Source organism: Acyrthosiphon pisum, chromosome A1 (genome assembly GCF_005508785.2).
Source record: "Acyrthosiphon pisum isolate AL4f chromosome A1, pea_aphid_22Mar2018_4r6ur, whole genome shotgun sequence".
Lineage (NCBI taxonomy): Eukaryota > Metazoa > Arthropoda > Insecta > Hemiptera > Aphididae > Acyrthosiphon > Acyrthosiphon pisum.
Window position 1 is genome coordinate 70,748,067 of NC_042494.1, and position 14,316 is coordinate 70,762,382.

General features: G+C 28.2%; 1 protein-coding gene and 1 pseudogene across 1 annotated transcript in view; one reads left to right on the plus strand and one right to left on the minus strand.

Annotated features, from left to right (window-relative positions):
- The first annotated feature begins 1,365 nt into the window (after positions 1-1,365).
- On the plus strand, positions 1,366-4,031 carry LOC100167704 (annotated as a pseudogene).
- A 6,525-nt stretch (positions 4,032-10,556) lies between these two features.
- SEC14L4 (SEC14-like 4) overlaps positions 10,557-14,316 on the minus strand; it is a 23,183-nt gene continuing 19,423 nt past the window's right edge. The window contains 5 exon segments of the mRNA NM_001242459.1: positions 10,557-11,811; positions 12,501-12,652; positions 12,926-13,021; positions 13,024-13,046; positions 13,049-13,072. Coding sequence (NP_001229388.1) covers positions 11,681-11,811; positions 12,501-12,652; positions 12,926-13,021; positions 13,024-13,046; positions 13,049-13,072 — 426 coding nt within the window. The 3' untranslated portion in view covers positions 10,557-11,680.

Sequence of the window (14,316 nt, forward strand, 5' to 3'; positions counted from 1 at the left end):
CTTCTAAAGTATGCTATTATATATCTATGATAGTATCACGGTTTGTTGTTGATGTATAACGTGTTAAAAGTACCTAATAGATATTGTGATATGATTAATTTGGAATTTATTATAGGTACTTATTAAAGGAAAATTTTTTTTTTTAATACCATAAACTATACAATATTATGCCTTATACCTAGACTGACATACCATCTCCGCTCAGAATCGTTTTTCTTATACAATGATATTATATCATTGAAATCAAATTTAATACCATCCATTACAGTGACCCACTTGTAACCTACTGTACAGCACAGCGAAATCTACTTACCCACCTTTTTTTTATTGGTTTTTCTTAGTTTTTTTATCAGTTCAAATTAATTTTTTTGGGCCAAAATGCGTCAAATTTAATACATGGCTATTGATATATTGATTAAATAGCAGTTGAAAAATATTTAAATACATAGACACAAATTTTTTTTTTATAAGCATTTAAAGTTGAATTTTGACAATTTTTTAACTAATTTAAAATGTTTAAAAATGATTTTGTAGTTAAAAATTTATAAAATGTTTATCTTTTATAGCTAAGGATAGAAAACTTACAACAAGGTTATTCTTATAAGTAGGTTATTCTGTGACCAAAAAATCTCAAAAATATAAAAACACATTTTTTTTTGATATTTTATGTTCAAATTTGGACAAAATTTCATATTAAATTATCAATAATAATGATTTTATTTATTTTGTTGTAATTTAATATTTTATAATATTAATTCAACTAATAATAATATAAATATAATGACAAACCGTCACCGCTCAGAATCGTTTTTCTTATAGGTACAATTATATTAGGTATATCATTAAATTCAAATTTAATACCATACATTATATACAGTGACCCACTTGTAACCTACTGTACAGCAGAGTGACATCCACTTACCCAACAGGTAATTTTATTTATTTATTTGGAATTAGATTCTGAATAGTAACCATCTAGGTAATATGACCATATATATTATGAGTATGAACTGTTCACGTGTAATTTAATAAAATATCAAGTACCTATAGTAAGTTAAAGTACCTACCTATAGTTAGAGGATACCTAATGTTTTGATTTTTTTAATAACTGACTCTTATAATGATGATCTAATAGACGTAACAACAAGACCTATTAAAGATAAGAAATTGAATGAAATAATATAGGTACCAAGTCTGATATGGCAAAACTCCTATAAATTATAATATTATATACCTATATATATATAAATATTGGTATCATGTACCTATTGAGTATTGGCTATTATGCAAACAGAACATTCAAAATCAAATATAGGTAGGTAGTTCATATTATCATGACATTATGTAAAATTTTTCAAAGGTAATCATCACATTAATTGTTTTAAATTCCAATACACCTAAAACCAACATTCAAGTAGGTACTTAAAAAAAAACAAATTCAACCAACAGTTGAAATTGCACTAGGATAAATGCGAATTCGACCGTTGAATAAGATGCAAACAATAGACATTATTTTATTAATTTTTAATTTTTAGTTTTCTTCTTGGTTTAGCTGCACATCGAACAAATGCAATCATGTGAACCACAGCCTGTTAAACCTCTATAAGCTTAAGCATAATAAAACCCATTTGACAATTCCAGTGCCAGAAATAAGTTACCGTAAGCTCGGTGTATTTTAATACAACACTGTATATAGATAAGTTACTACGGTACCTACTCGTCACTCGATGCAAGTTTCTGTATATACGTTATGAAGATTGAGTAATCTATATAATAAGTAATCATGAATAGTAAACAATCACGAGAAGCGCATTCTATCGCTATAATAGATACAAACAGTTATATATACGAACGAGGCTGCGTGCGATACCGTTCAGTCGTTCGGTCGTATGCCAACTGCTCGTTTGCAGAGTCATTAATAATACTAAATTCCCACTTGTTACAACCTTCGAATGCGATGATTTCGTGGATGTTCAATTGTCTGATTGATTCATTTACTCTGATATGTACAACAGTGATCGGTTTACTGTTTTATTATTATTCGACGTCCACGTACAAAAAATGGAGGAAAGCGAACGTGCCGCATACGAAGCCGGTACCGTTTTTCGGGAATTTCTTCAGATCGACACTGGGGTTTGAAACTATTAACGACACATACCATAACATTTACAAACAATTTCCGGATAAAAAATTTTGCGGGTTTTACCAGATGAGGACGCCGACGCTGATGATTCGAGACCCGGAACTCATAAACAATGTGCTCATCAAAGACTTTTCGCACTTCACAGACCATGGGCTCGACATGGACCCATCTGTTAACTTTTTGGCGAGCAGTTTGTTCTTCACACGGGGTCAGAAGTGGAAGATCATGAGACAAAAGATGAGCGCGGGATTTACGTCCGGTAAACTCAAGCTGATGCATAGTCAGATTAAAGATTGTAGCAAAGAGATGATTGATTATATCGATAGGAAATCGAAGACGACTGATCAGTTCGACATGCACGATATCATGAATAAATACGCCACAGACGTAATTGGGACTTGTGCGTTCGGTTTGAAATTAGGCAGTATGAAAGACGAAGACAACGAATTTCGAAAGTTTACAAAACTGTTATTTAAACCATCGTTTAGGTTAATATTCACCAACATTTTGTCATTGATTTCACCAAAAACCTCGAATATTTTAAAAATAAAAACCAGCTCACCAGAAGTTATGGAATATTTTACTACATCATTTCAAAATGTAATTGAATACAGAGAAAAGAACAATATGGATAGGAACGATGTGGCACAAACACTTATGCGAGCTAGGAAAGAACTCGTATCCTGAAGGTGTGAAATATAGTATATTATATCGTAAAAAAATTAATGCTGATGTTCAAATTTTGTTTAAATTTATCTTAGAATTTCTATTTTTTTTTCGGCAGAGAAATTTACAGAAATGGATATTATTTCAAATGCAATTTTAATGTACCTTGCTGGTGCTGAACCGGTATCCGATACGTTGGGTTTTTGTTTACACGAGTTAGCGATAAATAAACATGTACAAGACAAATTGCGTAAACATATCAACACGAAGAGAAAAGAACACGGTGGTGAATTTACTAACGATTATTTGATGGATCTCCATTACGCTGACATGGTTTTAACAGGTAACCAGTTTATATACATTTTAGAGAATCTATACCGTTTATTAAAATATTGTTTACTTTGATATATAATTGAATAAATAAAATAAACAGATACATATTAAAATATTTTTTTTAAATATAATATTTTAGAAACATTGCGCAAGTGCAACGGGACAATTGTTTTATTTAGAAAAGCTACTAAGGCTTATCAAGTCCCGGACTCGTCATTAGTTATTGAAAAAGGCCAACAAATAATAATACCAACTTATAGCATTCATCATGATCCAAAATATTATACCAATCCTGACGTTTTTGATCCGGAAAGGTTTTCTCCGGAAGAAAAATCAAAACGACCTAGTAGCACTGAATTGTTATTTGGGGATGGACCTCGTTTTTGTATAGGTAGGTATTAAATTATTTTGATCGATATCATATTTTTGTTTTATTGTCATTTTGATTTTTAGGTAAGCGTTTGGCCGAATTGGAAATGAAATTAGGTTTATCAGAAATAATTTCGAAATTTGAAATTTTACCGTGTGAAAAAACTGAAAATCCCGTTCAATTGGCTAATGCTGGAGGTGCTATTAAACCGAAGAATGGAATTTGGTTAATCTGAAACCAAATAGAATAGAAATAATAGAAATTATAATCATAGACGTGCGCAGACATTTGTGGCAGGATGGGCCAAGTCAATAAAGATTAAGAAACCTGAACTCTGATGGAAGAAACAATTAAAATGTTACATACTTTAATTTACCTACTCGTAATCACCCACTATTTAAGGCACAAATCATTCATATGATAAAAAACAGATACATATTTTTTAAAAATTAAATAAGAAATATTTTAATTGTCAACACGGTTTTAAATTTTAAATAAATACAATTTCGCAATCTGTAATGGTAGTATGTTATCAATTTTATTTTTAAAGACATTTAATTTATTATCATTGATTATCAATGTTATTTTTCACCTACCTAATTAATGTTCTATGATTTAAAAAAAATCAAAAATCGTGATGTTTAAATCATGTATTACCATGTATACAAATTTCGGTACGTCTCGCAGGGTGGGCCACGGCCCCCGTGCCCACGCTTATGATTATAATATATTGTGTTATTGAATTATTTAAAGCTAATAATGTGTAAATCCAAAAACTAAATTAGGTACCTACAGATAGGTATATACATTAATTTCTGTTATAATTATTTTGACTATATAGCTCTATACCACGGACTGTGATAAACTTTTTCTCGTTGTGTCATAACGAAACGCCAAAACTCCACTAATCCAATTTTATCAACTGTATGTTTGTGTCCGTACCTAATTAAAAATACTTATATAGATTAGGTTTAATTCAACACTTTTAGGTTTAATTTCGTATCCTAAATAAATCAAGTTTAAACTTAGAATAATTGATTTTTAAACAGGACCTAGGATCAGATTAAAGAATGCACATTTATTAATAAATTTATTACGTAATGCGTAATACGTAATAAATTACTTAAAATATCAAACAAATAAGTTAGTAAAGCTCACTCTGCTAGGGTGCTAAATTCTCGGTTTCTAAACTTATTTTAATACAACACAATAAATTATAATTCCATTTACAATATTGATGTAAGTCCAGAAACTACAGACAATCTATATACGAGTATATATAAAAATAGAGCGTGTAATATGTCGTTACCTTATCAATCCAGAACGGCTGCAGGTCCGTTTTGGCCCAAATTTTTTTTAAGATATTCGTAATTGCCAGGAGAAAGTTTTTACGAAAGAAAATTTTAGGAAAATTCACCGGAAAAGTAGGAAATCTGGATGTAAAAAATACAACAGTGTATTATATATATGGTTGCTATTGGTTAATCGGGCATGTTTGTTGATTTGTATTATTTTTTTTATATATATATAAATGAATGTTTGTGTGTTTGTGTGTAGATTAGACCTCTGGAAAGATGACAGGCTAATTTAAAAATGGTTAAATTTGTTTTTTTTTTATTCATCGGCTTTTAGTACGGTTAAGTTAGGTTAGGATTTTGTATTAATTGATTATATTAATATATTAATCCACCATAGATATGGAATACGACAAACTTGGTATAACTTTGATACTTTATATAGTTAAATCATAAACTTACGAACTAACAGCACAAGGTCCGAGATCTACCGCAGGTAGATTGCCCACCTAATAATATAGTGTAACGAATTAGAATTTTTCTTCCGGCGGCAACGGGAAAGTTAAGATAAATTTTCAGATAACCCAGAGCCTTGGTTAGGGGGGGGGGGGGGCAAGTTATAATTTCACAAAATCTTATAACAAAAAGAAAACAACAATTTTTACAACACAAATTCAAGTCGTCTATTTTTTAAATTGGCAAAAATATCAATAATATGATCTATTTGATCTAGAATATCTACTTTATTATATACATTAATTAGACATAATGCTGATAGTCTATCTTCGGTCATCCTTGAACGAAGCCAGGTTTTCAGTCTACGAAGTGTGGAGAAACTCCTTTCAACTGAGGCAACACTAACTGGTAGGGTTGATAATACTTGCAATAATTTTTGCTACGAAATTCAATATTCATGTTTTGAACATAATAAAATAATAATATCATAGTATCATACCATAGTATGTATATTTTATATTAATATAGTTTATTTATAGCCTTATTGGTTCTTCATAATATAGATAGCAGCCAGCAGGTACATAGTATACACCGTCATACCTCTATGGCCCATATAGTCCATATGACAATATTATAATAATTTAATATGCATTTTTTGTTAACAATATACATTATTTATAAATACGGGATTGGGGGGGGGGGGCTAGGCTCCCCCACTGGAGTCGCCCCTGCGTTGAGTGAGTTATTAGAGGTTTAGTCAGGTTATGGGTGTCATGAGCTCCGGGAAATAGGTAGTCCTCGTGGGGTGAATTTTGAGCTTGAATCCTGAAATCCTAAGGAATTTGAGTTGGATACTCTCAATTTGCTGGTAGTTATAACTCATCCCAATCTTGTTTATAATATTTTTACGAAAACTTTAATACCATCCTATATAATATATAGGTATTTAAAATTGAAACATAATTAAGACAATAGGTGATGATCTAAACTTTCTGCTATCTATATATATTATGTAACTCTATATTTTATTGTTTGCTATCTTTATTGTTAACATTCTTGAAATTTTATAAATACCAATGTTCTTATTTTGTGCTATTATCAATCAATTTATGTATGTTTCCAATATTGTGTTATCTTGTAAATTGCCGTATGGCGTTAATAAATTAAATAGGTAAATAATAACAGAATATTTGATCACTTCATAATAATAACAATTGAGATACGATTTTTTTCTCAATTAGTCCACTAAGAACTGTCTTAAAAATAACGTCTTCACTTGACATATTATAATATAATCGATTAAAAATTAATAAAAAAATAAAAACTCAAGAACCTTGGTTCGACAATAAGTCGGTGGAATTTACTATTCAAGTGTTTACAATTTAAGAGCTCGTAACAAACGTAACATAGGTACCTAAATGCTTACACCTAAATGCTCCAGTGTGTACCCGCCTTAACATTAAATCACATAATATTGATTAACAGTGGCACACAATAAACATGATGTAACATAATATGAGGGTTATATATAAATATTACTAACTCAAATTATCACCTACTCCACGCTATTACATATAATAATACAAAATATACAACACATATGGGTAATGAGCATCTAAGCTTTTCTTAAATTATTTTTATTTGTTCTACCACCATATATTGTACCTATTATTGAATTATACTATTTGTTTTTGTATAATTAATATGTATGTATTGAATTGTTAGCTTATAACTATTGTTGTTATCATAAAATTATATTACACGAAGTTCCATTGCAGAGCACCAAGGCCGTTATGAATAATAAATTTAAAAAGGTGGACAAATGGGTACCGTTCTGCTGTACAGTAATTGTAATGGATGTGTTTTACTTAAATACAATGATATACCATTGACCATTGTATACGAAAAACGATTCTGAGCGGTTAGCGTAAACCTTATAATATTATTATTTTTTATTCGTTGCTATGGTGATAAACAAAGCGTTAGAAATTAAAATCCCATTTTTAGCGGTTTTTCGTAATATGTTGGTAGTTTTTCTCGACGCTTTCTAAAACTACTTGGAATATTCAAGACACGATGCTGTTAGTGAAGTAGCTGGCTAATATATTATTACAATTTATATTATTGATCGCATTTCACAAAATAATTTAAGTATATAATTACTAGACTAAAAAATAAAAAAATAAGTACAATTTTAATATCAATGCACATCATATATTTTTAACAAAATATATTATTCGTAGGTATAGGTTTATTTTATTGATAATAATGTATAACTGTATAAGTAAACAATATTAATTGATTAAACGTTAGTATCATCAGGAACGGCATCTGTATCATCACTTCTCGTGTTTATTTTCAAGCCCCGAAATCATTCGAAATATGTGTAAAGACATGATGACCATTGGTGAATTTGTACTACAAGATACCTTTATTATCCAAAGACAATAATGTACAATGAATCATGTTCCAGAAGCATAAAATACTGCTGGAAGCACTGTAGAAAAAACTTCTGAAAGAATGCACCTACCAAGGGCTTTTTATTTTTATTTTTGAAATGCGAAGAATATGAAAACGTGAACAAAAGGCTACATAGATACATAGACGAACAAAATCTAAAATAAAAAAAAAAAAAAAAACAGTATAATAATAAATACAAAATTCCAGATACCTACATACTTTTGTGTCAAAACTCATATTAAATACGTCATTAAGTAATACTAATGTAAAATATAAAAATAGTAATTAAGAAATTATAGCACTCATCACGATCCAAAATATTATCAAAATCTTGGCGATTTGATCCAGAAAGATTTTTGGGTTTTTTTTTTTTTATTTTACTGATGAAAAGTAATAAAGCAATCCAGTGGCGCTAATTTTTTATATTTCGACGATTACAACGGTTTTTTTTTGGAAATTCAAATACGTCCATAACGGAAAATACACCATAACCTAACCTACTGTAATCCGAAATAAAACAAAAAGTACATATAATCGATACATTTACATTAAAATTCGTATAAAATATTTTAACCCGTATCAAAAATACTCATTCAATGATCAAAAACAGTATAACCTTATTATAGTTTCTATTAGTTTTAAAATAAATTTCAGTACCTAACGAGTTTTCCTCAATTTTGAAATCAATGATATGTTAAGTAAAATATAATAACGACTTGCATTTATTAATTTCCTAAAAATAAATGTACATATGGCATAGACATACGTATTATCCAAATATGTCTATAATGAATCTAACCTATATGTACTGTAAAAAGCTATATTAATAATCATTAAATATTAATTTATATCATTAAAATAGAAGTAAATCTACTTTCAAAAATATATATTCAGAGATTCGTTGATCAATATAGTTGGTTTCAAACTCTTTACTCAACCAAACTCCATTCTTCGGTTTGATGCACTATATAATTTGCCAATTGAATTGGATTTTCATTTTGTTTACACGATAAAACTTAAAATTTAGAGATTATTAATTCTGATTAACCTAATTGTAATTTTATTTTAGCATAGCGTTTTCCTGCAAATCGAGATTTTAACCATTAGAAAATTAAATTTCTTTCTAAGTAAAACAATTTATATTCATGCATATAATCTAGGTCCATCGCCGAAATATTAATACCAATAGGTCACTTATTACTTTTACTTCCGTAGAGTATCTTTCCGAATCAAAAACGTCAATATTTGAATAATATTTTTGAATCGTGATGAGTGCTGTGATTCGGAATTGTTGATTTAATATTACTAATGGCGTATTTTATAGGGATTTTGACATAAGGGTATAAATCTATTAATTACCCACCTATGGGTACCTACCGTTTGTTTGATTATTTATTTATTTTCGTTTATGTACTCTTTTCCGTGTATGATTGTATTGTTTGAATTTCCAAAAAAAAATCCATTGTATGGTGGGTACATTATTTCCGGAAATAATTTGTACAGTGCTTCAAGGACACGATTTATCGTACATCGCCTTTGTATATAAGATGGGTACATGACGGTTACTGGTTGTACAAATCCACCGATGGCTGTTTCCTTGCTGCAGTGTTTAGTCATTATTAACCGATCTTCATCATCGACACTTTTAATTACGTTCTGGTTTGTGTTTTTTTCTATTAAACCCATCATTACATTTTCATAATTTTCGGCAGGGTTGATAATATTTTCTTTGTGGCATATCCGATGGCAATATTCGTCACAGTCTATGCATCTATAGACCGGTTTAAACATATTTATTTTACTACAGTAAATACATTTATGAAATCCGAATAAAATATTGGTTTTTTGGAAATTATGTACCCGGTTCATGGCAGTTTATTATTTTGAAATTTGGTTTTACAATGTATTTAGGATTTAAATAAATATGGAGCGTCGGCGTTGCTATAGTGAGTATTTCACACTATCTGTTTTATAGGTAACTCATATGTTTTAATCGATTAGTACGTTTCGAACTTTTAATCGAAGAGAAAACAAAATTTTTCGATAAATACTGTTTGTAAATTGCTATCTGATAAATTAATCTGACATTTTGGTTTTGTCATGGTGCGGTAAAAACCGTATTTCTAGTTAAAATACTATCGTATAACGATCGAGAACCATGGCGCACTCGCGTGGTTATATAAATATAATATATTATTACATTTAATTTATAATTATAATATCAATATATTATAGAAATTCATAAGAATAACAAACGTGTTTGAGACATAATATTATCTGTTATGTTTAAGCGAACTTTCATCATAGTTCGTATTACCTTCAATGACTAGTCAAATGAGCTCATAGAATAGAGATATAGATTACCTATATTATACCTTACGGGTGTGTTGTCCGTATTAAAAATTAAAAAAAAATTAAAACGTTGGTACTGTCATAATAATATGTAGAAATAGTTACAGGAAATGTGTTAATATTTTATATTGTGATAATAGTAGATATTGATTAACAATAATATATAAATAATAATATTAATTTATATTATAGATATTATTTATTTTCTATAATGCAAACAATTGTACACAATCAAACGTCATACGCACAATTTGGTTTTTTTTTATCTACAATTTTAGTTTTTTATTTTTTTATTTTAAGCTTGTTTTTGCTTTAATGGATCCAAATTTCGTGGTCGTCGATGTGGTAAAGAAAGGTTGAAAATCATTGATTTTTAACATGCAGACATACAGTATAATAAAATGTAGTCACTTGTCTGGTTTATAGCATACGTATTTAGGCATTTATTTATGTATGACTTACTGAGCATAAAAATATGCAGTTTTCAAAAAAATAAAATGCTTTATTTTAGTTAAATATAATGATTGTAGGTTAATACACAATAATAATATATCATTAAAACATTTATATAACACTGTAGATACAAATTAATAATAATAATAATATATTACGGTGTATAGATACAAAACAACAATTCAGAAAACGAATATCTACTAAGTACTAAGTAAATAATAATTTAATAAACAATTTTCTCCAAAAAAAAAAAAGAATATCGATTTTGGAAAAATAATTGCAACATCATTATACTTATACATCAATAACAAAAAATGGTTAAAATTAGACTCGTATTATAGACATCCGGATATTAACAACTTACGCACTCGCGTCTTGTCTATCTATATATAATTGGTATGTTTAATTTTTTGGCCTTTATTTTATTTTTGTATTTATTGTGAATACTAAAGGTACATGTGTAACATAGTTTAACACGGAAAGACAAATGTATTATTTCAAATATTTTCCAATAGGAGGACAACATATCGGCATCGAAGAAAATATATCAACGTTGCTTTTGAAAATATTACTATTAATAAAAAAACATGTGAATTAATGTAGGATAAAACATTTAAATATTTACAAATTATCATCGATTTTTTACGCGTCTTAAACATAGTAAAACAATATCTAAACCTCAAACTCTATCGTCTATTAGAATTAAAAAAAACCCTAAACATAATATTTAAAGAATTCTAACAATTTTGATTTACCGATGTAGTGGCGAACGTGTAGCGAGTTTGGAAACTATTGGTAAAAATTAATTATATTTTAACAATAATCGTGTTTATTATTATTTATCGTCAGTATGACCATCCTATATTACTGTTGAACCTGCGTAAGTTGTTAATGGCATAGCATATATTAAACGACAAATATTAATTAATTTTACATATTTTACGAGCGTATATATCTGGTGTAATATGTATTATTGTATTAGGCATTAGGTATACCTAAACAATGTTAAATTGTAGTTAAATGTATATAAAATTTTTTTAACATTTTTAACGGTTTTGATGATGTATAATATAGTATATAATTATAATTACTGTTACTATTACATAGTCATTAAACGCTATATTATACTTTTATACCGATCTTATGTATAACTTATTCTTCCATATTCACCATCTGATCGATCGTACTGATGGTTTTTTCTTTTACAGGCAATGTGATTCGAACGTTGTATGCAAGTTTTTTGCCACGTATGAAACTGTAGCTGTTGTCGAATATCACGGTATCTGGTGGAACACAAATCATTTGACAGTTACACATTATGTTAGCGATTTCGAGACGCATATAGGTACATTTAGGGTTATTATTATATTTGCTGTAATATCAAAAGCGAATAATTCTGTATTAACTTGCAAATATTTTTCTGTATACATAATGGTATCGAATAGAATATAAAGTTTAAACTTAAAACTGTTAAATTTTACAAAAGAGGCTAACAAATACAAATTATTTTTCAAAATTAATATCTATTGTTATCGAGTTCGAATTTCTTTGAAATTCGAATTTTATATGTTGCACATAAGAACAGCACTCATACAAATAATTATTTACGACTAACACAAAGATTACAAGTAGCGACGATAAGATTAGAAATTGCCTAAATTATTCCCCTTAAATAATGGCCACTAAGAGCCGCTTTAAAACTAAAAGTTATTTTATAGAAAAATAAAGCCTGAATGAAAATATACTAGAACTACACATTTATGCATAACCTTAATTTTACAAAAAATACTTTAAAAAAAAAATTCTTGAAATAATGTATATGTAGTATGTACTGTCGAAATATAATCATTAATCATGCAGTATATTAAATATATATAATTATTTATATATTGTGTTTTGTGTGAAAATAACTTATTAGCTTCAATATAATATTATTATAATAATATAGATAAGTAATGAAAAAACAAATTACATTCTCCGGTATGTTTGCATTTGATTACTCCGATCTCTTCAAACTCGTGACATGCGACTTTCTTTATCGGCATAATTATTGTTTGTATATTTTCTGAATCTGTTGCTAATATACCGAATTTAATATCATGTCCCTCGGTTTTGAACTGCCACCTTTTGTACAACAGTTATACGTTACACATTTATAAAAAAAAATTTAACTAAATTCAAACTTCCGTTTCTATATACTTTTTAGTTTTGGTTTGGCTAAAATATATTTTTCTATGTAAGTCATTATATTTCATAAATAATAAATGTATTATTATAATATATAACTTTATAAACATTAATAATATTAATGAATGTATTTTTATTTTAACTTTTTACTTTACATAGGTATTTACCAATTGAATAATTAAAATATTATATTAATATTGTAAAATTTACCTTAGAAAACTTTGTGGTACAGTTACTGTATATTTCAAGTATAGTTTATCGCCTTTCTTTATATTTACTACGGTCATGTCATCAGAATTTGTAAGCTTTTGTCATTTTTAAAATACAATTCTTTGGAACTTTTCCTCCTTGATTTATCTATATTAATATAATAACACATTAAGATAAATTAATGACAAAAAAATAGAATATTCAAACAATAATACAATGTATATTAATATTGATATTCGATAAATCATGATTGTTAAATATTAAATTATATTTGACTCGTATAGTACATTAGTACCTATAATTTAACATTTGTATACCTTGATGGTACCGTATAGACTATATATTATACACGTTATAGTATTCATAAATATTATTTTAACCATAAACTCATACCCGTTCGGAATTTAAACGAAAATAAATCATTTTAATAAAGTGTCTAGGTATTATACAAATGTATAAACAAAGCACAAGCAAATGGCTATAGTTTGTATTAGAAATTTCGTGGTGGCGGGCCGTGGCTTAAAAAATTTACATAAAAAAATAGGCACTAATGTGTTGGCGCGCGTCGATGACGGTCCGTTTGTGAAATAAATAAAACGATACAAACCACGTGTAATATAATAATAATATTATATAGACATATTATAGTGAAACCCATAGGCACACATTGGGTGTGAATTTAGGGGGTGCTGGAATAGTTTATGTTACACATGTCCATGGGGGGCTTTGTCCCCCACACCCCCCTTAGTCCTAATACTATAACTAACTGCATTACATTAGCTTTACATTTTTAATTAGAATGGGGTACCTAACATTGATTTCGCGGGGTAACTTTGATACCTACCCATATATTTTTATTCACCAGAGTACCATGATAATTCAATTTTTTTTTCATAAAATGGGGTTACTTTGATATCACATTAAGAAATATAGGTATCGAAATTGCCCGTTGTGTTACTTTGATAGCATATAAAAAAATATTGATATCTCAAAAGATAATTTCAGAATTTTAAAAATTAAAACGTTAAAATATTGAACTAGTTGTAACTAATATTTCATTTTGAGAGTTTTATCGTTAACACTACAGAAGTTATTCATAAAATAAAAAATGAAATTGTCATATAACAGTAAAAAATTATCAAAGTTACCCCATTTTACTGTACTACTTTTATTTTTAAACTATAAGAACTTTTTTCGTATTTGTGATATCGAAAAATTAAAAACATTGTTGCACAGTCTATGTTCTCTTCTTCCTAGTAGAACATTTGGTTGCATAACATGAACTATAAGTTTAGCCATAGTGGTTCTTATCCACGCAAAACCATTTTTACTATGTTTTACATTTGTTTCACACATGCGTGTGTAGCATCCTCTTAATACTAATTAGTCAT